Genomic DNA, 22,578 nt, shown 5'->3' with positions numbered 1-22,578 from the left:
ATAAGCCCTACTGTTCCCTTGGCTCAGGGCTGTTGCCTTCTTCGGCTTCAGCCCACATGCTCACAGCAGGACAATGAAACTCCTTTTGATCAAGTTTTCATCCTTCTCTTCTTAACTGAAAAACCTAACAGTAATATCTAAGAATTATCCTGATTTTAAGATTTCTTAACATGATGTTTATTCTAGTAAACAAGTTGGAATGCCATGTTTTATTATCTGCCCAAAGTCAACTCCTTCTTTTCTTGTAAGGAAAGCAACTTGCAACTTCTGTTCTACCAGGTTTTCCAGCAACAGAAGGAGAGGAGGTCATACATTTAAGCCTGCTGCTAGAAAAGAAACTACTTAGAGAAAAGCAAATGAGGCCATAAAACAAATAAGAAGTTTAAGGCAAATTCGTTAACAAGAAAATATTCATACTAGTCATTCACAAGAATGAAATTTCTAATAGACGTTGCTTTTCTTATGATCAGGAGCATTATAGGAGGTTTTATCTGCTTAAATACTATAAACAATTAAATAAAATAATTGTATGTAAGTTATATATTTATTATCTATTTATTTACATGACTGTGACTTTTGATGTTTGTATGTCAGTAACCAAAGCCAAATTACATACTCTAAGATTTGTGCTTGCAAGTATCATGATCCACGGACCTATCTCTTAAACAAGCTCCCTCTTCTCTCTAGTCTGCTGTTGGTAGAAGGAATTCATTTCTCTCCAGGCCACTGTGGGGGACCCAGGGCCCGGGTTCCTGCTTCCTGGAGGGGAAGGAGGCCCTACAGCACATAGCTATGACCAGGACAGAAGTTAAAGGTCATCAGACCTCCTCAAGGAAGAAAGTATGTACAGATGGTATCCTAAACAAAGCATGAAAACTCCCTCCCCCCAATCACTGTTGATAAGAAACCTCCAGAACCTTAGTGTCATGAGATTCTACTGAACTCTGTTCTCACACCCAATGGAATGTCTTTGCCCTGAACTCCTATAAAACGCCCCTTGCATTCCCCGCCTTTGCAGAGCGCTGACTTCCATTTTCCTCAGAAGGCTGCCACTGGGGTCCCTTTCCTGTATGTAGGGCCTAATAAACCCAAGTCTGACTCTGTGCCTGGCGTGTTCTCTGGTCTTCGGGCTACATTGACCCGAGCCCTTTAAGAGTTAAGCTGAGACAGCCATTATTAAGGGAGTCGGATTCAGAGAAAGAAACCTTAACAATGGAAGGAAGATGCAATCCTGTTCAGCTATAGAGGGAACAAAGTCACAGGTTCAAATCTATCATTGCAGAGAGCAGACCATTCTTCACTTGGAGGTCACGTGATGTTTGGTCATGGAGTCTAAGTAAAAATGATGGACCGCAGCGTTGCACTCCAGAACAGGGAGGAGAGAAGGAGAGTTGCTTCTCTTTCATTCTTAGGTAAGCAGATAAAGAATTTGATTTTCTGAAAGATTAGAGCTTAATGCATGAATTCTTTTTCAAGATGAGGCATTTGAAAAAGAACAACCTATTAAAAGTGTAAGCTCCTGACAGAGGGGCAAGATGGCGGCATAGAGAGGAGTGGAAACTAAGTAGTCTCCCTGGAACAACTACAAAAAACCAGTAACAACTAGTAAATAATCCAGAATAACTGTGGGGGGACGAACGAGACCATCCACTCATCATACACCAACCTGAATTGGGAGGAATGCCTGAGAACACAGCATAAAATCTGTAAGTAAAACCTGCGGATCCAAGTCGGGAGACCCCCTCCCCCATAGCCTGAGCTGCGGAGCCGCGTGGTGCCACAGAGAAGCTCTCTCCCAGCAAGCGAATACAGCTCAGCTGAGCTCCAACTGGGGTTTTAAGTAGCGAGTGTGAACTGCTCACTACAGGTACGCAGCCCCAAAAAACAGACAGAGGCTTTGGGTGACGACTGACCTGGGAGAGCCGGAGGGTTGCCTTGGACTGGGTCTGAAGGGGACTATCTGTTTCTTTTTCGGCTCAGTGGAGAAAGCCCCAGCCATTTTCAGTTTCCAGGGCTGTGACTCTGGGAAGGGTGGAGACACCACAAGCAGAGAGCGAGACCATTGAAATGCTAATGACCTCCACCTGAGGGGTCTGTCTTCTCTAGGAGGAAAGGGGTGGGGCCCTTTCCATTCAGAACCAGACCCCAGAGCCTGGGGGAACACGGCCATACCGCCTCACACCAGTCAAGAATTATAGGCTAACAGGCGTCACCTGCTGGGCAGAAAAGCACAGTGACCCGAGGCATCAAAGGGTGGAGCAATTTTCTAAGACACACCCTCAGGGAAACCAGATACTGAATATTTCTTCCCTCTGGGACCTGAGCCTGTTCTGGTCTGAGAAAACCCGATTTGGATAACCAAGGAAACCATGCCTAGACTACAGAAAATTACAACCTACACTAAGAAAAACAAAGTTATGGCCCAGTCAAAGGACCAAATGTACACTTCAACTGAGATACAGGAATTTAAACAACTAATGCTAAATCAATTCAAAAAGTTTAGAGAAGATATTGCAAAAGAGATAGAGGCTGTAAAGGAAGAACTGGACATGTATACGGCAGAAATCAAAAGTTCAAAAAACCTACTAGTAGAATCTATGGAAATGAAAGGCACAACACAAGAGATGAAAGACACAATGGAAACATACAACAGCAGATCTCAAGAGGCAGAAGAAAACACTCAGGAACTGGAGAACAAAACACCTGAAAGCCTACACGCAAAGGAGCAGATGGAGAAAAGAATGAAAAAATATGAGCAACGTCTCCGGGAACACAAGGATGAAACAAAGTACAATAATGTACATATCATTGGTGTCCCAGAAGGAGAAGAGAAGGGAAAGGGTGCAGAAGCAATAATAGAGGAAATAATTAATGAAAATTTCCCATCTCGTATGAAAGACATAAAATTACAGATCCAAGAAGCGCAGCGTACTCCAAACAGAAGAGATATGTATAGGCCTACGCCAAGACACTTAATAATCAGATTATCAAATGTCAAAGACAAAGAGAGAATCCTGAAAGCAGCAAGAGAAAAGCAATCCATTACATACAAAGGAAGCTTAATAATATATGCGGATCTCTCAGCAGAAACCATGGAGGCAAGAAGGAAGTGGTGTGATATATTTAAGATACTGAAAGAGAAAAACCACCAACCAAGAATCCTGTATCCAGCAAAGCTGTCCTTCGAATATGAGGGAGAGCTCAAAATATTTTCTGACAAACAGACAATGAGAGACTTTGTGAACAAGACACCTGCCCTACAGGAAATACTAAAGGGAGCACTACAGGGTGATAGAAGACAGGAGTGTGTGGTTTGGAACACAATTTTGGGAGATGGTAGCACAACAATGTAAGTACACTGAACAAAGGTAACTATGAATATGGTTGAGAGAGAAAGATGGGGAGCATGTGAGACACCACAAGAAAGGAGGAAAGATAACGACTGGGACTGTGTAACTTGGTGAAATCTAGAGTATTCAACAATTGTGATAAAATGTACAAATATGTTCTTTTACGAGGGAGAACAAGCAAATGTCAACCTTGCAAGGTGTTAAAAATGGGGAGGCATTGGGGGAGGGATGCAATCAGCATAAACTAGAGACTGTAACTAATAGAATCATTGTATTATGCTTCCTTTAATGTAACAAAGGTGATATACCAAGGTGAATGCAGATAAGAGGGGGGGATAGGGGAGGCATGTTAGACATTTGACATTGGTGGTATTGTCTGATTCTTTACTCTACTTTGATTTAAGGTTATTTTTCCTTTTGCTGCTTCCTAGCTGTCATTTTTTTTTTTGTTTCCTCTTTCTTTTGCATCTCTACCTTCTTTGATTCTCCCTCCTGCCTTGTGGAAGAAATGTAGATGCTCTTGCTTAGTATGAGCAGAATGTTCAATTAGGATGAACTTAAATGTTTGGAAATGAACAGGGGTATTGGTAGCAAGATGTGAGAATAACTAACAGTGCCGAATGGTGTGTGAATGAGGTGGAAAGGGGAAGCTCAGAGTCATACATGTCACCAGAAGGAAAGTTGGAGGTCAAAAGATGGAAATGTATAAAACTGAATCTTATGGTGGGCAATGTCCATGATCAACTGTACAAATACTAGAAATCACTTCATGAACCAGAACAAATGTATGACAATACAATTAGAAGTTAATAATAGAGGGGCATATAGGGAAGAACTATATACCTATTACAAACTATATACTACAGTTAGTAGTATTTCAACATTTTTTCATAAACAGTAACAAATGTACTATATCAATACCAGGAGTCAACAATTGAGGGGGGTTGGTTAGGGATAGGGGAGGTTTAGAGTTTCCTTTTCTTTTTTTCTTTTTTCATCTTTCACTTTATTTCTTGTCTGGAGTAATGAAAAGTTTCTAAAAATTGAACAAAAATTAAGTGTGATGGATGCACAGCTGTATGAGGGTACCCAGGGGCAGGTGATTGTACACTTTGGATCTTTGGATAATTGTATGGTATCTGAACAATCTCAATAAAAATGGAAAAAAAAAAAAAACAAAACAAAAAACAAAACACACACACACACAAAAAAAAAAAAAAAAAAGAAAAAAAAGTGTAAGCTCCTGTGCTTTGGTGTTTTTGAGACTCTCTGAAGACACCATAATGTGAGAATAAACCCCTGGGACTAATTTCACAATAAAATTTCCATATTGAGAAATTCTTTTCAGAATAATTTAACACCCAGAAACTTGTAGAATTTTCACAATCTGTGGTAAAAAAAATTATATTATTTAATTATTCATTAAAATACCTTCTTCATTTATTATAGATTTTGAGGTCTTACTTTTATTTTGTACCTTATGATTTTCAGATGTCTGTTCACTTCTAGATAATATTATAAGACTTTTGCACCCCAAAGACATGTCCTCAGCTACTACTGAAAAAGGAATGTGATTAACAGTTGCAACTCCAGCATCTGATAATTAAAAAGGAAACTGCCATAGTTGTATTTCTAAGACAAAAATAAATATTATTCACTTTTTCTTCTTTCTTGAAAGTGAAATTCTAAAATATCTGTCAACATTAACCACAGAAAACCAATTTTTCTCCTTACCTGGCAAGCTTTTGCTATTATGTCTGATGGAGTATCTTGTGAAAAAGCTGGTCTTAGAGCAGCTCCCACCTAGTAAAATGAATACAAGCACTTTATTTTTAAAGATAAGTAATAAACGTAAAGCCTACTGTGTCTTTGAAGATGAAAACACACAAAATATATCTTTGTTCCTTTCCTTCTTATCACATCTCCATTATCTTTCTTTTTTACTTACAATAAACTCAACTATACCATTTTTAATTTTGTTTTCCAGGTTATCAATTTCAAACTCCATGAACGCTGTAGAAAATGGGCAATTCATCTTTTCATCTCTCCTTTGTTTTTGTTTTATAGTAAACAGGATTTTCTAACAGTCACATGGTACCAGAGGTAACAAACAAAAAAAGACACTGCTATTTTGCTTGTTTTTTTTTATGTCTATATTTTTTCTAAACATATTTCTAACAGTATTTACCTCATGGTTGAATCTCATACAACTAGGTCAATTCCTTAAAAAACAACAACTAAGTAGCACTAAAACTTCACATAATCACTAAAGGGCCCTAGAGATCATTTCATTTCAAAAAGAGAAGCTTTAAGAGGTTACTCAAGAATTATGAATGTAGGTACTTTCATTAAATTAATAAATGAAGGAATTTGAGCTTTAGTTTGAAATAAGCCAAAAATAAGTCACAGATTCTGAAATAAATTTGTGGATTTAATACATATGAGCTGAATAAAGGAATCAGATGTAGTGACATTCTAAGTTGAATTTCTTCCTTTACACTAGAGATTGAATACACTAAGGCATATCAACAGCAGTGGAAAAACGGATCAAGAGTTGTTCTCGCCAAATAAAGACACATGGTAGTTAACTACAATATGGGACCTTTTATTAGATCCTGTACTGAAGGAGAAAAAAATATTCCAAAAGATGTTATTGGGTTGACTGACAAAACAGAAATATGGCAAATTGTGTAAAAGTAAAGTATGTTAAAGTTGAATTTCCTGAAGTTGGCAACTGTTTTGTGGTGGCGTAAGAGAATGTTCTTCCTGAAACTCAGAGCTAGAGCTCAGCAGCTATGAATGTCAGTATTGTCTCATACAAAAACTGTTAAAAAAAAAAAAAAAGCTGAAAAAGAGTTCAGACTTCAATTAGAGTTATGAATGAAGAGGATCTGATTAGGACCAAGGCAAATCAAGCTAAAAGATAAAGGATGAGGATACTGACTGTATTTTAAAACTCCAGCTTCTGTGTGAGACCAAGAGTAGAAATGTTTATTTGGTGCAGGGTCTGTATTTTCTGCAGCCACATTAAATAATTTAACTGCATGGTCAGTTTATTCAAACACCATAATTACATAAAACTTTGAATAGAAGTCAGATCTGGTAGGTTTGCACAGGTTAGTGTGAAATCCTGATACATCCCAAAGTAATTTCAGCAGAGAATAAAAATATATTTGCAGGACCCCCTGAAGAACTGGGGAAAAATGTGGAAATACTGGACTTCCCCATCTGGATTATTACTAATATTCTCACAAACTTTGAGGACTAGTAATTTAGTAGGATGAGCCCTCAATCTTGGGACTTGCCTTATGAAGCTTGTTAGTGCAATGGAGAGTCTAAGCCTATTTAGAATGTGCCTATTTCTCCCCCAGAAAACCTCTTTGTTGCTCAGATGTGGCCCTCAATCACTCTCTAAGCCCACACGGCAGGTGAATTCACTGCCTTCTCCCCTACATGGGACATGATTCCCAGGGGTAGGAATCTCCCTGGCAACATGGGACACGACTCCCGGGGATGAGCCTGGATCTGGCATCATGGGATTGAGAAAATCTTCTTGACCAAAAAGGGTAAGAAAATGAAACAAAATAAAGTTTCAGTGGTTAAGGGATTTCAAATGGAGTGGAGAGGTCACTCTGGAGGGCATTCTAATGCGCTATATAGGTATCCATTTGCAGTTTTCAGTGCGTTGGAATAGCTAGAAGGAAATACCTGAATTGTTGATCTGCAATCCAGTAGCCTTGATTCTTGAAGGCAATTGCATAACTACATAGCTTACATGGTGTGACTGTGTGATTGTGAAAACCTTGTGGTTCACATTCACTTTATCCAGTGTATGGACAGATGAGTAGAAAAATGGGGCAAAAACTAAACGAAAAATAGGGTGGGATGGATGTTTTAGGTGTTCTTTTTTACTTTTACTTTTTTTTTGGAATAAGGAAGATGTTCAAAAATTGATTCTGGTGATGAATGTACAACTATATGATGGTATTGTGAACTACTGCACACTGTGGATGGCTGTAGGGTTTGTGAATATATCTCAATAAAACCGTATTAAAATGTTCTTGTCCTCTGGAAATACAAACTAAAGTGCTGGAGTAAAGGTACATGATATATATGTAATTTACTCTTAAATGTGTGTGCATGTGTGTGTGTGTTTGTGAAGGCAGAGAGAGAAATTCAATGATAAAGCAAATGGAGCAAAATTAACACTGATGAAATCTGAGTAAAGGGGAAAAGATAGTCTTTGAAATATTCTTGTAACTGCTCTGAAAGTTTGAAACTATTTCTAAATAAAAAGTTTTAAAAACAAAAAAGTCCATGATAGGATGCGTATTTGGAAGTAAACAATTGTATATGGGTTTTCTATAGCTAATTGGGTTACAAGCTATAAATTCCTCACCTACACTTACGATGGCAAACTGACGGATTATACATCATTCAAACTTTTTATTTGTTTATGTTTGAGCATGAGGTATGGTATGTCTGGACTCAAGATTTTACAAAATTATAGTAAACACTATTTAATTACTTTTTCTTTACTAATATAGATTTTTTGCCTTCACATAAGCCCCCATTACCAGGATTAGATTTATTGCCTCACTTGAAGGACATAAATAAAGCTATAAATCCAAGAACAAACAATTATATAAGTATTTCAGTTCAGAATGGAAGTAAAAAAAAAAAAAAACTTTCAAAAGTATTTAATCCTATCAGTATAATTTTTAACTGCTGTTATTAAAAATTAATTTATCCTTCAGTATACAAGGAGCAATTGCTTTTTATTTTCAAAAATGTTTATCAAGGTTAGACTTATAAAAGCAATGGTAGCAAATTCAAACACTCTTCTGATTATTCCTTTTATCTTTTAATGGCATGGCTAACTACCTAAACACAGGATGGGAAAGCTAGGCTGAAATTTCTATTTTCATTTTATTACTAATATGCTATCAGAGCTTAAAAATAGGGACAACAGTTTCACACTATTGTTTCTTTAACTGTGGAATGACTGAAACTATGCAACAAACAACATGACTAAAGGTATGCATTCTAAGTAAATAAGTAGACTGAAGTTCCAAATAAATTCTTCCAGTCTTCTTTCTTTTATTGATCACTCAACAGATCAATTTCAAGTTTCTAAATAAATAGAAAATCTCACATTAGCTTGATACTGCTCCAGAATCACATGACCTGGAAATTCTGGCTCAGGAACAGATGCAAACTTCTTGATAATGTCTTCAAGTGCTTGGAGCCCAGCCATCCTCAGCTGGTTGCTATGATCAGTTGCAGCCATAAATGCCATTCGAATCAGGTCAGAGAGATGAAGTACTAAGAGGTCATCTAAAAATTAAAATGGAGGGCAAACAGTAAAAATTTACCAAAAATAAGTGCAATAATGTAAAAATAAATTTCTAATAAAAGCACTTACGATCTAAACGTTTCACTGTGTTCAAAAACAAGCAACCCTGGACTGTAGTTTATAGTACAATTATGAAAAGTTGCTTTCATCAATTATAACAAATGTATCACACAATCATGAAGTGTTAATAATAGGGGGGTATATGGGAATCCCATACTTTATGCATGACTGTTTTGTAAACCTGCAACTTCTTTAATAATAAAAAATAAATGAGGATATTGCACATGGATCGACAATACGTTAGGTCACAAAACAAGTCTCAATAAATTATAAAATACTGAAATAATGCAATGTATCTTCTCTAGCCAAAATGGAATGAAGTTAGAAATCAATCAGAGGAAGAACTGGAAAATTCACAAATATGTTCAATTAAACAATACACTCTTAAAAAACTGATGGGTCAAAGAATCATAAGGAAACTTAGAAAATATCTTGAGGCAAAAGAAAATGAAAACATAATATGCCAAAACTTATGGAATGCAGCAAAAGTAATGTTGAGAGGGAAATTTATAGCTCTCAAGTTTACATTAAAAAAGAAGAAAGATCTCAAATCAGAGACCCTACCTCACAACTGGAGGAGCTACACAAAGAAGAGCACACTAATCCCAAAGTGAGCAGAAGGAACTAAAAATTAGAATGGAGAAAAATGAAATAGAGAATAAAAAACAATTGAGAGAATCAATGCAACCAAAAGTTGGTTCCTTGAAAAGATCTATAAAATTGACAAACCTTTAGCTAGAGTGACAAAGAAAAAAGGAGAAGACACAAATATCTGAAATCTGAAATGAAAGGGTGGACATTACCACCATCCTCACAGAAACAGAAAGGATTATAAAGAGGATATTACGAACACCCGTATGCCTACAAATCAGATAACCTAGCTGAACATGGACAAATTCCTAGAAACACACAAACTACCTATACTGACTCAAGAAGAAAACAGAAGATCTCAACAGACCAAGAGCAAGTAAAGAGATTTGAATCAGTCATCAAAAACCTCCCCCAAAAGAAAAGCCCAGGACCAGATAGCTTCACTAGTGAATTTTACACATTTCAAGAAGAATTAATACCAATCCTGCCCAGACTTTTCCAAAAACTTGAAGAGCAGGCAAACTTCTTAACTCATTCTATGAGGTCAATATCCTAATACCATAGCGAGAAAAAGATACCACACACAAAAAATTAAGAACAATATCCCTGAGAACAGAGATGCAAAATCCTCAATACTAGCAAACAGAATCCAATGACACATTAAAAGAATTGTACATTATGATCAAGTGGGATTAATCCCAGGTATACAAAGGAGGTTCAACATAAGAAAATTAGTTAATTATCATACCCCACATTAATAGAACAATCATTAACAATGTACCACATTAATGCAAAGTGTTAACAGGGAAAACTGTGTGTAAGGGGGGCTATATTGGAACTCTGTATTTTCTACATTATTTTTCTGTAAACTTACAGATTCTCTAATTACAAAAATAGTAACAATAACAAGGATATTCTTTCAAGAAAATTTCCCTACCGAGAACACTGATAAATCTTCGTACAACATGGCAATAAAGGATATTCTTTCAAGAAAATTTCAGTTTCAAAAACACTGGTAAATCTTTGTACAACACAGCAACAAAGATGACATTATGGGATGTACAGCAACATCTAAACTGAAAAAATCGATTACCTTAACTTTATCCAAAGTAGTTTTAATTCTCTTAGAACACAGATCAGCAAACTTGAGAAGGCTGCAAGAGTCTCAGTCTTTGTGAAGCAGAGGCAATTCTTTGACACTGCTCTTATTTGCAAATTTTTTTCTGCTGTTTTTGTCACGTTTACAAGACATATATCTTCAATTTTTTTCATGAGCCTACCTAAAATGTTGATTTTAGAGGCTTAAGTTTAAAAAGAATATTCGCTGGTATGGAGGGATGCGGGCAAGGGGAAGAGGGAAAAACATTTGGCTAGAAACCCCTAACGCTTCCTTGCCTAACTGAGAGAGATCAATACCGATCACCAGAACATCCAGTCTAATCCCCTCAACCCTGTCCCCCACTGACGGTGCTGTCCAGCAATGGGTCCAGGCCCCTGCCTGAACTCAATGTGCTAAAGAAACTTAGTATTGTCGAGACCAGCCCTGAAGGGACTGGGCTCTGGAGCCAGGAGTGAAATGGTGGGATTAAAGAGGTGATGTTCCTAAAACCTGCTGCACTTTCTGTAAGAAGTATGGCAAGCACCAACTCACAATGGTACAAGAAAGGCAAAGATTCTCTACATGCCCAAGGAAAGTGGCATTATGACAGGAAGCCAATAAAAACTAGGTATAATATACTATCGCCAGAATTTCAGAGGAAATTTCCAAGGGAGAAATAATTGGATTAAAAGAGACCTAATTATATTATGCCAACTTAAAAGTAAAAAACAAACAAAAGAAAAACATAAAACCATTATTCCTCCTGCACTTTGTGTCACCAAACTCTTAAAGTATAGGACTATGTCAGTCTACCAGACAACAAAACTAGGCAACTGTCCCCAGAATGAGAGTGGTGCTTTCCCCAACAATCAGCATCGTTGCTTCTCTCACCAATCTCTATCTCCAACCTTCCTCAAATCAAGATCCTAAAGGGATGGGAGTGGGAAGAGGAAATGTAAACCAAGTCCAAAATTGGGAGAGATTTAGAGAGTTGCCAGTTTACTATATTCTGGGAGTAGAAGTTCCTTACACAAAACAGTAAAAAGGGACATGGGGAAATGAGGATAATGCAAGAAGAGCCTTCACAGCACATTAATTGGGTAAGTAGTTTTTCATATACCCTCCACAATTCTTCAGAACCCAAATGCCAGGCAGGGGGTGCTGGAAAGGATCTTGCTTCAGTCCAGCAGAACAAAGCACGCCAGAAACAGGAATCCGGGGGGGGGGGGAGCTGTTTTACTGGTTTACCATCTAGCTGAAGGTGTGAAGTACTGCAGTAAACAAAGACAGAGCACATGGACAATCTACCGCTTACATAGTCACCACCCCACCCCCTGAACAAATAAAAAATATGCAGAGCACTTTCCTCTTTTGAGGATATATAAACAAATAAGCCTATGAAAAAAAAGTAGGAAAAGAAGGATTTCTGAAGATTCAGAGAAACGGCTAACCTCTGAAAGCAATTTTCTATAAAACCCAGAATAAAAATTTAGAAAATCATTTGTAATCCTCAACAGGATGCAAAAAATCAAGGCTGCTATAGAATAAGACCAGAAAACCATAAAGAGTGAAAAGAATATAAAATAATGGAGGTGGGAGAAATACAGAAAAAGTTACAGGAAAAATAAAAATACAAAAGCAGACCTAAAATCCACAATGGAGGCAGAAAAGAATAAGAATTATCAATGAGAAATGGAAAACCTGTGAGGGTCTACTAAGAATACAAGCTAAAGTACAAGACACAAACAGTAAGAGAAAAAAAACACAGTTAAAAATTCTACCAACCTAAGGCTTCGACTATTCCTTAAATACAGTAAGCCACTTACACTTCCATGCCTTTACAAATTCTCTTATTTCTCTGCTTATAATAAATCAGAGTGGCAGACAGAAAACTGGCCCCCAGAGATGTCTACACCTTAATTCCTGGAATCTATGAGTATGTTACTGTACTTGGCAAAAGGGATTTTGCAGATGTGATTAAGATTATGGACCTTGAAATGGGGAGATTATCCCAAATTATCTGGGTGGACCCAATGTAATCACAAGTCCTTAAAAGGAGAGGACTTTCCTAGCTATCATAAGGGGGACAGATGTGACACCTCAAGTAGGATCACAGAGAATTTTCAATGTTGTTGAATTTAAAGATAGTGGAAGGGGCCACGAGCCAAGGAATGCAGGCAGCCTTTAGAGGCTGGGAAAGGGAGCTTCCAGAAAGGAACGTGTCCCCACCAACACCCTGATTTTTAGCCTAGTGAAACCCATGTTAAACCAAGTAAAACTTCCAACTTCCAGAACTGTAACAATAAATTTGCATTGTTTTAAACCATTAAATATGTGGTAGTTTGCTACAGCAGAAACACAAACTAATACAACCATAACTCCATTTCTTCCTTGCAAAATCCTTCCCTGCTTTTAAAACCCAGCTTCAAAATCACCTGTGAGGTCTTCCTTGGCACTTCAGGAAATGAATACTACTTTTTTTTTATGTTCCCAAAATACTTTATCATGCAACAATTGGAATAATCATAATTATCTGAGTGATAAGCCTGTCTGTCTTCAAGGGTAGGAATTTTTTTTATTCTTTGTATCCCCAATGTGTAGCAAAGAATAGGATTAAGCAAACATTTGCTGAATAATTGCATGTATAAAGCCATTGTGTTTGTGGTATATTGCATTTTGTTGGTACGCTGTATTCAGATTCACATTTTATACATGGAGTAGAACAGTTTTATTTATTTGTTTATTTTAATCTATTTGTGAGCTTTGCTGCTTCTTACACGCAATAACATAACCTAGAAGACATTTTCAATTAATAAAATTTGTCCTTAGATATTTCAAAATGACAGTGTGATGAAGAAACAAAAAAGGACAGGCCAGGGAATCTATTACTCTTCTACCTCCCTCAGCTTCTCTGGGTCTCCTCATTTGTAAAATGAAGATAATTGGACCTAATCTGATGATCACTTTGTAAATCCCTATTATATCTGATCCAGGAGATATGTGGTATAAAAAGCTTAAAAAAGATAAAAAGGAGTGAAGTGTTTCAGTAATAAACATTTTTCTCCTTTTCAAAAATATCTTCTAGCATTTCTGAAATCTGAGTTTTTCATTTGCTACGACATTCATGAATTCTAACATTCTTCAGACCTGAAACTGCAAAGTTCAGTTTATTTAGACCTTAAAGTTTAAACATCTCTTTTACACTAAAGTGTTAAAACTAGGACACTGCTGTGAGGAAGCTCTGTTATTATCGCCATTATCCAATGGCAAATGTTTAAGATACACTTATATATACACATACCTCTGGACCACCTTCTTTAACATGTTAATCTTTCAAATATGGATCAGAAGCCGGGGATGGAGAGTTTGTAGAGGAGAGAGAAAACTAAGGTAAATGGCAAGGGAACTTACAACTGAAAAGGAATAGTCTAAGCATGTCACATAGCAGTAAATTATTTCAACCGTATAAAAATACTGTGGGGAAGAGAAGTACTGATTTTAAATTTACTTGTAGGGTTTCGTAGTTTAGCAGAACGTGCCACGGCAAGATCAAAGTGCAACTGGTCTGCATTCTCGCACAAAGTGATGACTCGACACAGGCAGTCAGCAGCAAATACCCGAGTAGCCCAGCGAGGTGCCACAAATGGCTTTGATTTATCTTCTTCGCCTAGTGTGGTAAACATGGTATCATCATCCATCTCGTCTTTCTTTTCAGATTCTTCATCTTTTCCACTACTAAAAGGAGTCGCAGTACTCATATCTGTAACAAAAATAAAAGCACATTATAACAATATCATATCTAGGAAAAAAAGATGTTTTAGACATAGCATTAATGTCAGAAGACTTGTAATTAAAAAAAAAAAACCAACTAAATTCTCACTCTCTGGCACACAACAGAATTACCAAGTTTAGTATTTTTTTTTAACAAACACCAAGGAAAGGAAAACATAAAACTATTTTACATATTTCACTAGCTTTACATACTATGTTGAACTATAGAGTAACTTGAGGTTTTTATATATGAAAATTTAGTGTAAACTTGGTCAATTTTGAAAAACATAAAGGAAAAACATTAGCTTATATTATATACTCTTATCATCAACATTTCCATAGGGACTTATTTATACATTAATTAGTATTTTTAAGGGTAAGCTCAAATATACATACATATAGCAAACATAAAAATTTTCATTATTGTAAGAAGATATTTAATACATTAAATACATACCATTAGAAGCTGCAAGAACATCTTTACAGAGCATTAGCCAATGGGAAAGTTTTTCTACTGCCAGTGATGAAAGCATATGTCCCAAAGTGTCATGAATATCAGAACATAATTTACGATCTGTCTCCCGGTCAAGCATTCCAAAAAGAAGTCCCTCAAGACCAGTTTCTGTTATATTAACACCTTGGTGCCGGCAATGGATATCACTTTGGGAACTAACCCCAGGTGCAAAAGAATTGACATCTGAAAAGTAATTTTTACAAATAGACTTCTTTAGGATTTTGTTGTATACAATAGATAACAATTATAATAAAGACCAAGACTTACATGTAAATTCACAATAGCAATCAAACCAGCTACCCACAATTTGACATGGTATAGTCTCAAATTTACATGTCTTTAGGATTAGAATTTAATCTGACAGTAAATGTAAGATCATGATTTTTAAGACTATTTTGAGTTATTTTAAGCAAATCTTCAGGGAATGCTCAATAAATACTTGTTCAATTCTAAGAACAAAAAGTGTGGGAACCATACTTCTAAATATACTTAATTTAATGGACTGAAAGGAAGAATTCTTACTGTATTAGTAAGTTAAGGAGAGGATGGGGCAAGATGGCAGCATAGGGAGGTGTGGAATTTATTTAGTCCTCTAGAGCAGCTAGTAAATAGCTAAAAACTGTGTGAAACAACCAGACACACACTGTACACCAGTCTGGAGTGGGTGGAAAGACCAAGATCACAGCACAGAACTGTAAGTAAAGCCCCCAAATTGCAAAGCATGGTGCCCCTCCCCCACTGGCATGGAAAGCTGAGTTGGAACACTCCTCTGTGGGAAAAAGAAGCAGTCTTTACTAGGAGCAAGGGAAGGTAGCCCAAACAAACTCCAACTGGGGTTTTAAGGAAAAAATACGGACTACGGAATACAAGCTACGAGCACAGATAAAACTGAAGCAAGCAAGAAAGGAAACCTGAGGTCTCTCCCAGCAGAGAGGAGGTGGGGCTGACAGAAAAAAAAAAATAAGTAAAAACAGATGCTTTGGGAGTCAGCTGAGTTCAGAATACTGGAAAGGGCTGTGCCCCAAGAAAAGGACACATAGAGCCAGGTACAAACTCTGGCTCTTGACTGGCTAACCTTGTGGGCTGGGGACTGGCTCTGAAAAAGGGAATTTTTTTCTTTCTTTTTTTCTCTTTTTTAAACTATTTTAAGTAGCTCATTAGAGAAACATTTTTAGTTGTCAGCCTTGACTCAGGCAAGGGTGGAGTTAAAATAGGTCTGAGAGACAAAGTAAGGAGTCAAGTAAGGAGACAATTCTCTAAAGGGTGGCTCTTCTCCAAGGAAAGTGGGGTTGAGGCCCAGCTCAAGTGGTGGCCCTCCTTCACAGAATCAGACACCGGGTGTGGGGGGGAGGGGGAAAAAACAGCTTAAGCTTGTTTTCTACCTCTGCTGGCAGGGACAGGGTCTGGTGAGAATTAAAGGCACCACACCTCTTTACGCCTGTGGGGAGCTGCAGGCTGACAAGTGCCACCTGCTGGGCAGGATAGGAAAAGTCCAGGGTCTATAGAGGTCTCACAGGAAAATTTGACAACCTGCTGGATCTCATCCTCAGGGAAACCTGATACTGATTACACCCTCCTCCTGAGTCCTGGGCCTGTCTGGTCTGGGAAAATCTGATTGGGGTTGATGGTATCTGAGTAGACACTCATCAAAAAAAGGGGGGGGTTCCATATAGGCAAGGCAAGAACCAGAATAACAAGAGCTGAAAAGTTCTGATCAGTTAACACAGAAGCTATTCTAGAGGTCTACAGTAAGTGAAATGAATGCCAAAGAACAGAAAACAAAGCCTAGGTAAAAGAGTGAAAACGACCTTTAGAAAAAACTAATCAAGGAAACCAGATGCCTAAACACCAAAAAAGAAAATTACTAGTCACACTAGGAAAAACGAAGATATGGCCCAGTCAAAGGAACAAACTGACACCTCAAATGAGACACAGGAGTAGAAACAACTAATTAAAGAAGTTCAAACAAACATGCTAAATCAATTAAAAATCAAATCAATGAGTTGAGGGAAGATACGGTAAAAGAGATGAAGGATATAAAGAAGACATTGAGTGAACAACTAAGGAAGAACTCGAAAATTCAAAAAAAAAACAAATGGCAGAACTTATGGGAATGAAAGGCACAACAGAAGAAATGAAAAACACAATGGAGACTTACAACAGCAGATGTGAAGAGACAGAAGAAAGGATTAGTGAACTAGAGGACAGAATATCTTAACACACAAGAGAACAGATAGGGAAAGAACAGAAAAATACAAGTTTGGTCTCAGGGAATTGAATGACAACATGAAGGGCATGAATATACAAGTCATGGGTGTCCCAGAAGGAGAAGAGAAGGAAAAGGGGACGGAAAGAATAATGGAGGAAATAATAACAAAAAATTTCCCTTCTCTTATGAAAGACATAAAACTACAGATCCAAGAAGTGCAGCAAACCCCAAACAGAATAGATCCAAACAGACCTACTCCAAGACATTTACTAGTCAGACTGTCAAATGTCAAAGACAAAGAGAGAATTCTGAAAGTAGCAAGAGAAAAGTGACCCATTACATACTAGGGAATCCCAAGAAGACTAAGTGAGGATTTCTCAGTAGAAACCATGAAGGCAAGAAGGCAGTGGTGTCACATATTTAACATACCGAAAGAGAAAAACTGCCAACCAAGAATTCTATATCCAGCAAAACTGTCCTTCAAAAATGAGGGAGAGTTTAAAATATTTTCATAAACAGACACTGAGAGAGTTTGTGAATAAGAGACCTGCTCTACAAGAAATACTAAAAGGAGTACTACAGAAAAATAGGAAGAGACAGGAGGGAGAGATTTAGAGAAGAGTGTAGAAATGAAAACTATTACTAAGGATAAAAACAGAGAGAGAGAAGAAAAATCACAATATGAATTAACATTAATGAGCAAACTTTGAGAGTTAAAGTTAAGAACAGAGGTTATCAGGAGATAGAAAGCGGGTAGAGATTGGGCATATGATGCTGAAGGCGTAAAGAAGGTTCAACAGGATTGACGGTACAGATCCAGAAATTGATAGCACAGTACTATCTGATGGTAGCACAATATTGTAAGTACAGTGAACAAAGCTGAGAGTGAGTATGGTTGAAAAAGGAAGGGTAGGGGATATATGATACCAGAAGGAAAGACAGAGATAAGGACTGGGACTGTATAACTTAGCGAAACCTAGAGTGGACAATGATGGTGAGTAAATGTGCAAATATGAGAATGTTTTACATGAAGGAGAACAAATGAATGTCAACATTGCAAGGTATTGAAAATGGAATGGTATATGGGAAAATACAATCAATGCAAATTAGTTAACAGTAACATTGTAATATTCTTCCATGAAATGTAAAAAAGGCAATATACAAAAGCTAAATGTCAATAAAAGGGGGATATAAGGTAGGGGTATGGGATTCCTGGAGTTACTATTGTTGTTGTTTCTCCTTTTTATTTTTTTTTAATTCTTAAATTTTTTTTCCTCTTCTTCTTTCTTTGTGGAAGAAATGAAAATGTCCTTATATAGATTGTGGTGGTGAATGCATAACTATGTGATTATAATAGGAATCACTGATTCTTTACTTAGGATGGATTGTATAGACTGTGAATAAAACTGTTTAAAAAACAAACAGAAAAATAAAAGTGCTAGAGAAAATGTGGAGAGAAGGGATGTACCTATTTGCTGTTGGTAGGGAAGTAGAATGGTGCTACCCATCTGGAGGGCAGTACGGTGATTCCACAGGAGGCAAAGTATAGGGTTGCCATATGATCCTGCAACCCCATTATTACGTATATACTTAGAAGAACTGAAAGTAAAGACATGAATGAACATTTGCACATTGTTGTTTATGGTGGCAGTATTCATGATCTGCAATGGATGGAGGTGGCCTAAGGGTACACTGACTGATGAACAGAGGACCAACTGTGGTATATACAGACAATGGAATATTGAGCGGCTGCAAGAAAGAATGAAGTTATGATGCATGCAACTAGGTGAGTGAAACTTGAAGACAGTATGTTGGGTGAAATAAGCCAGAAACAAAAAGACAAAAATAACGCTTCACTAATACAGACTAAATATAATTTGCAGACTCTGAGAATTGAATTTGAGAGTGCAGGTTATCAGGGGAATGCTTATTGTAAAGGTTCCTAGATTGTAAGTTCTTGCAGCAGTCATATCTATTCCTGAGTTGTTACAGTTATTTCTAAATTCTGAGATGCTGACTTCTTTGTGTATAACCTGGTTGTCCCTTGGAACTTCAAGTATCTGTGTGACACCTAAGACTCAGAGCTAGAGTTCTACAGCTATGAAAGTCAACATTACCCCATACAACATATGTCCAAAAAGCTGAAAAAGAGATCAGACTTCAATTAAAGATATGAATGAAGCTGATCTGGTTAGGACTAAGGCAAATCAGACTAAAGGGTAAAGAATGATATCGTCTGTGTTTTAAAACTTCACTTCTGTGTGAGACCAAAGGAAGAGATGTTTATTTGGTGCAAAATTTATATTTTCTGTAGCAAACTATCTGATTTAACTTGTATGGTCAGTTTATTTGAACACCGTAATTACATGGAGCCTTGAATAGGGAGTGAGATCTTGTTGGTGAGATCAGGTTAGTGTGATGCCCCAAAACATCCCAGAGTAATTTGGGCAGTGAATAAAAAAGTATTTGCAAAGCCCCCTTGAGGGACTGGGGAAAAAGGTAGAATTATTAAATTTCCCCACCTGAGGATTTCCTGATATTCTTGCAGGCACTGGGGACAACCTATCAAATAGGCCAAGCCCTCAGTCTTGGGGCTTGCCCTTATGAAACCTATTCCTGCAAAGGAGAAGCTAAGCCTACTTATAATTATGCCTAAGAATCCCCTCCATGAGAACCTCTTTTGTTGCTCAGATGTTGCCTCTTTCTCTAAGCCAACTCTGCAGCTAAACTCACTGTCCTTCTATCTACATGGGACATGATTTCCCAGGGTATAAATCTCCCTGGCAATGAGGGACATGTCTCCCAGGGATGTGCCTGGCCCTGGAATTACAGGATTGAGAAAGCCTTCTTGGACCAAAATGGGGAAGAGAAATGAAACAAAATAAAGTTTCAGTGGCTGAGGGATTCAAATAGAGTAGAGAGGTCATTCTGGAGGTTATTCTTATGCATTATATAGATATCCATCTTTAGTTTTTAGTGTATTAGAATAGCTAGAAGTAAATTCCTGAAACTGTTGAACTGTAATCCAGCAGCCTTGATTCTTGAAGATGGTTGTATAACTATATAGCTTTTACAGTGTGACTGGATAATTGTGAAAACTGTGTGACTGATACTCCCTTTATCCAGTGTATGGACAGATGAGTAAGAAAAATAAAGACAAAAAATGAATAAATAATAGGGGGAATAAGAGGTATGGGATGTTTTTGGTGCTCTTTTTTTATTCTTATTCTTATTTATTTTTTTTGAGTAATGCAAATGTTCAAAAATTAATGGTAGTGATGAATGCACAAGTATATGATGAAACTGTGACCCACTGATTGTACTTTTGGATGACTACCTAGTATGTGAGTATATCGCAATAAAATTGCATTCACAAAAAAGAGTAAATCGAAACTTATTCAGTCTTAGAGTTTAGATATTTAAAAATTTATGGTGCCAGGATCCAAACTATAAGTGCACTGTATTCTGAAACTTGATTTAAAAATTGGGAAAATCCTCTCCCAGCACCTAGCATATAATCAAAGTAATATTATTATGAAACAGTGGGTAAATTTCTTGCGTTATCCAGAAAAGTTTTTATTCTTACAGTCAGCAGAAGTAGTAGAACTAGTAGCATTAAGAATAAGGACAACTAGGCTCTCTGAAGTCTGAAAGCAGTAAGAAACATGTAAGCTGAAAGGCAGTCCTTTAGTTAGATGGCTCTAAGGACAGAAATATGAGAGGTTTGCAGAAAAACAGCTACAGCAAAGGGAATCCAAAGACAGTAGGAAAATTTGGAGGAAACGTTTCAAGAAAACAACACCAGGGAGAGATCAGGTACAGATGTCTTTTTTCCCTTTGGCAATATAAAATGAACATTTTTCTCATCCCAGTAATTACACTTATACAATGTGAACTTTAGGGCTACATGTCAAACCACAGAATTTGAGGACATTAAGTGATTAACCATTGAGGATGAATTTTTAAAATGCGAATTGCTAGGTCAAAGGGTAAGAACATCTTGCAAATTTTTACAGCACACTGCCAAAGAGTCCTCCAGAAAGTTTACAGCTTAAGAAATTTTCCTTTTATTCACAGCCCTCCCGATACTGGCTATAATCATTACTTTGAATCTTGGTCAATTTAATAGATGAAATATGCTATCATATGGTTGTGGAAACTTGCAATTATTCAATCACTGGGGGATTGTGTTTTCACAACTAATTGCAGGAGGGAATTAAGTACATCTTGTGTGATTCCGCTGGGGGGAACTCTTGGAAGCTTGTGCCTGGTTTTCTCTGGACTTCACCCCGTATGCTTTCTTCCTTTGCTGATTTTGCTTAGTATCCCTTCACTGTAATAAATCATACCTATGACTATGACTATCTGCTGAAACTGGGGGTGGTCTTAGGGACCCCTGAAACAAACTTGTAAAGACTCTGAAAACATTTAAAAAAATATGCAATACACATACATACAAACCCACTAATAAAGATAAAGCCTTTGACATATAATACGCAAATATTTTTTTCTATCTTGGTTTGTCCTTCAATTTTGATTATGGCAAATGACATGGAGTTTTGAAATTTTATATGTATCTCAGGGGAGTTCCATAATTATTTTTAGTGCTATATTTTCTCTCCAAAAACCAGTAATGTCTACTATTAGACTTTTATAATGAACTTATTTTACATTATAATCTAGTATATTCATTAACAGAGCTCTTACTATACTATGCTAAAATTGAAGTTATTTTTGTATCTTGCTTCTTAGTTACCCCAGGAGCTTCTATACATTGGAAAGCTCTTATAAGTAAAAATGTTCTCTCATAAAAGGGGAAATATCTATGTCAATGAAACTAAAAAAAATCTGATACCACCTATCCCTAGAGACCAAAAGACCGAGCTCAAGCTATATTGAAAATCCTCCCCAAAACACAAATTAACTGAAAAAAAAGCAAAGACCTATCTTTTTCCACCAAAACATCTACTGAAAGTTTATAGTTTTACTGATTAATTTGGCCACACCTTCTTAAAGGAAAAGTTCTATCACTACTATTAGCTACTATCAAAGACGAGAAGATTCCAAAACATAGTTTCTCTTTTCAGAAGTGTATTAGTCATACATTCCTGGGTTACTCATCCTTTATATAAATATAACTTCCTAAAGGGATAGCAAAAGTATCCTGATATTAAATGATATTAAGTATTTTAAGCTACAAAATTTAAAAAATGTAAAATTAGCAAGAAAAATGTACTGGAATTTTAAAAGTGATAATAGTTTTTATTTTAAAGAATAAAGAATTTGACCATATTTCAACATAAAATATTACTCAATAAGTAATATTCATTTGAAATGTGAAAGCATTTAAACAAAAAGAATATTGACCAATAACATAACTTACTGGCACCACTGCTCTCTTTGTCCCCTGCATTTTTTGCTAGACTCATGGCATATTCACATACTTCGGCTGCTTCTCTTTGTGCAAGTTGCCGAAGACATGCCACAGCTGCCCGCCGAAGTAATAAGTGGGAACTACATAAATGAACCTGAAAGCCATAATAATTTTAGGGAAATTGTTTTTAAAAGCTGGAATCCTTTAATCTCATTTGCCTAATGAGTACATAGTATAGTAACACCTTACTTGTG

At 36.8% G+C, this 22,578-nt stretch overlaps 1 protein-coding gene across 3 annotated transcripts in view; it reads right to left on the bottom strand.

Annotated features, from left to right (window-relative positions):
- Nucleotides 1-22,578, bottom strand: part of HEATR5B (HEAT repeat containing 5B) — a 133,319-nt gene that overhangs the window by 36,505 nt on the left and 74,236 nt on the right. For all 3 annotated transcript variants that reach the window (XM_037807072.1, XM_037807074.1, XM_037807073.1), the window contains 5 exons: nt 22,334-22,478; nt 14,685-14,924; nt 13,965-14,216; nt 8,506-8,687; nt 5,085-5,153 (listed from right to left, as the gene is read on the bottom strand). In XM_037807072.1, coding sequence (XP_037663000.1) covers nt 5,085-5,153; nt 8,506-8,687; nt 13,965-14,216; nt 14,685-14,924; nt 22,334-22,478 — 888 coding nt within the window. The remainder of the gene's footprint in view (nt 1-5,084; nt 5,154-8,505; nt 8,688-13,964; nt 14,217-14,684; nt 14,925-22,333; nt 22,479-22,578) is intronic.

This window comes from Choloepus didactylus, chromosome 17 (assembly GCF_015220235.1).
Source record: "Choloepus didactylus isolate mChoDid1 chromosome 17, mChoDid1.pri, whole genome shotgun sequence".
NCBI classification, from domain to species: Eukaryota; Metazoa; Chordata; class Mammalia; order Pilosa; family Megalonychidae; genus Choloepus; species Choloepus didactylus.
The sequence above is the reverse complement of the archived record's forward strand: the minus strand, read 5'-3'. Positions and strand labels throughout refer to the sequence as shown.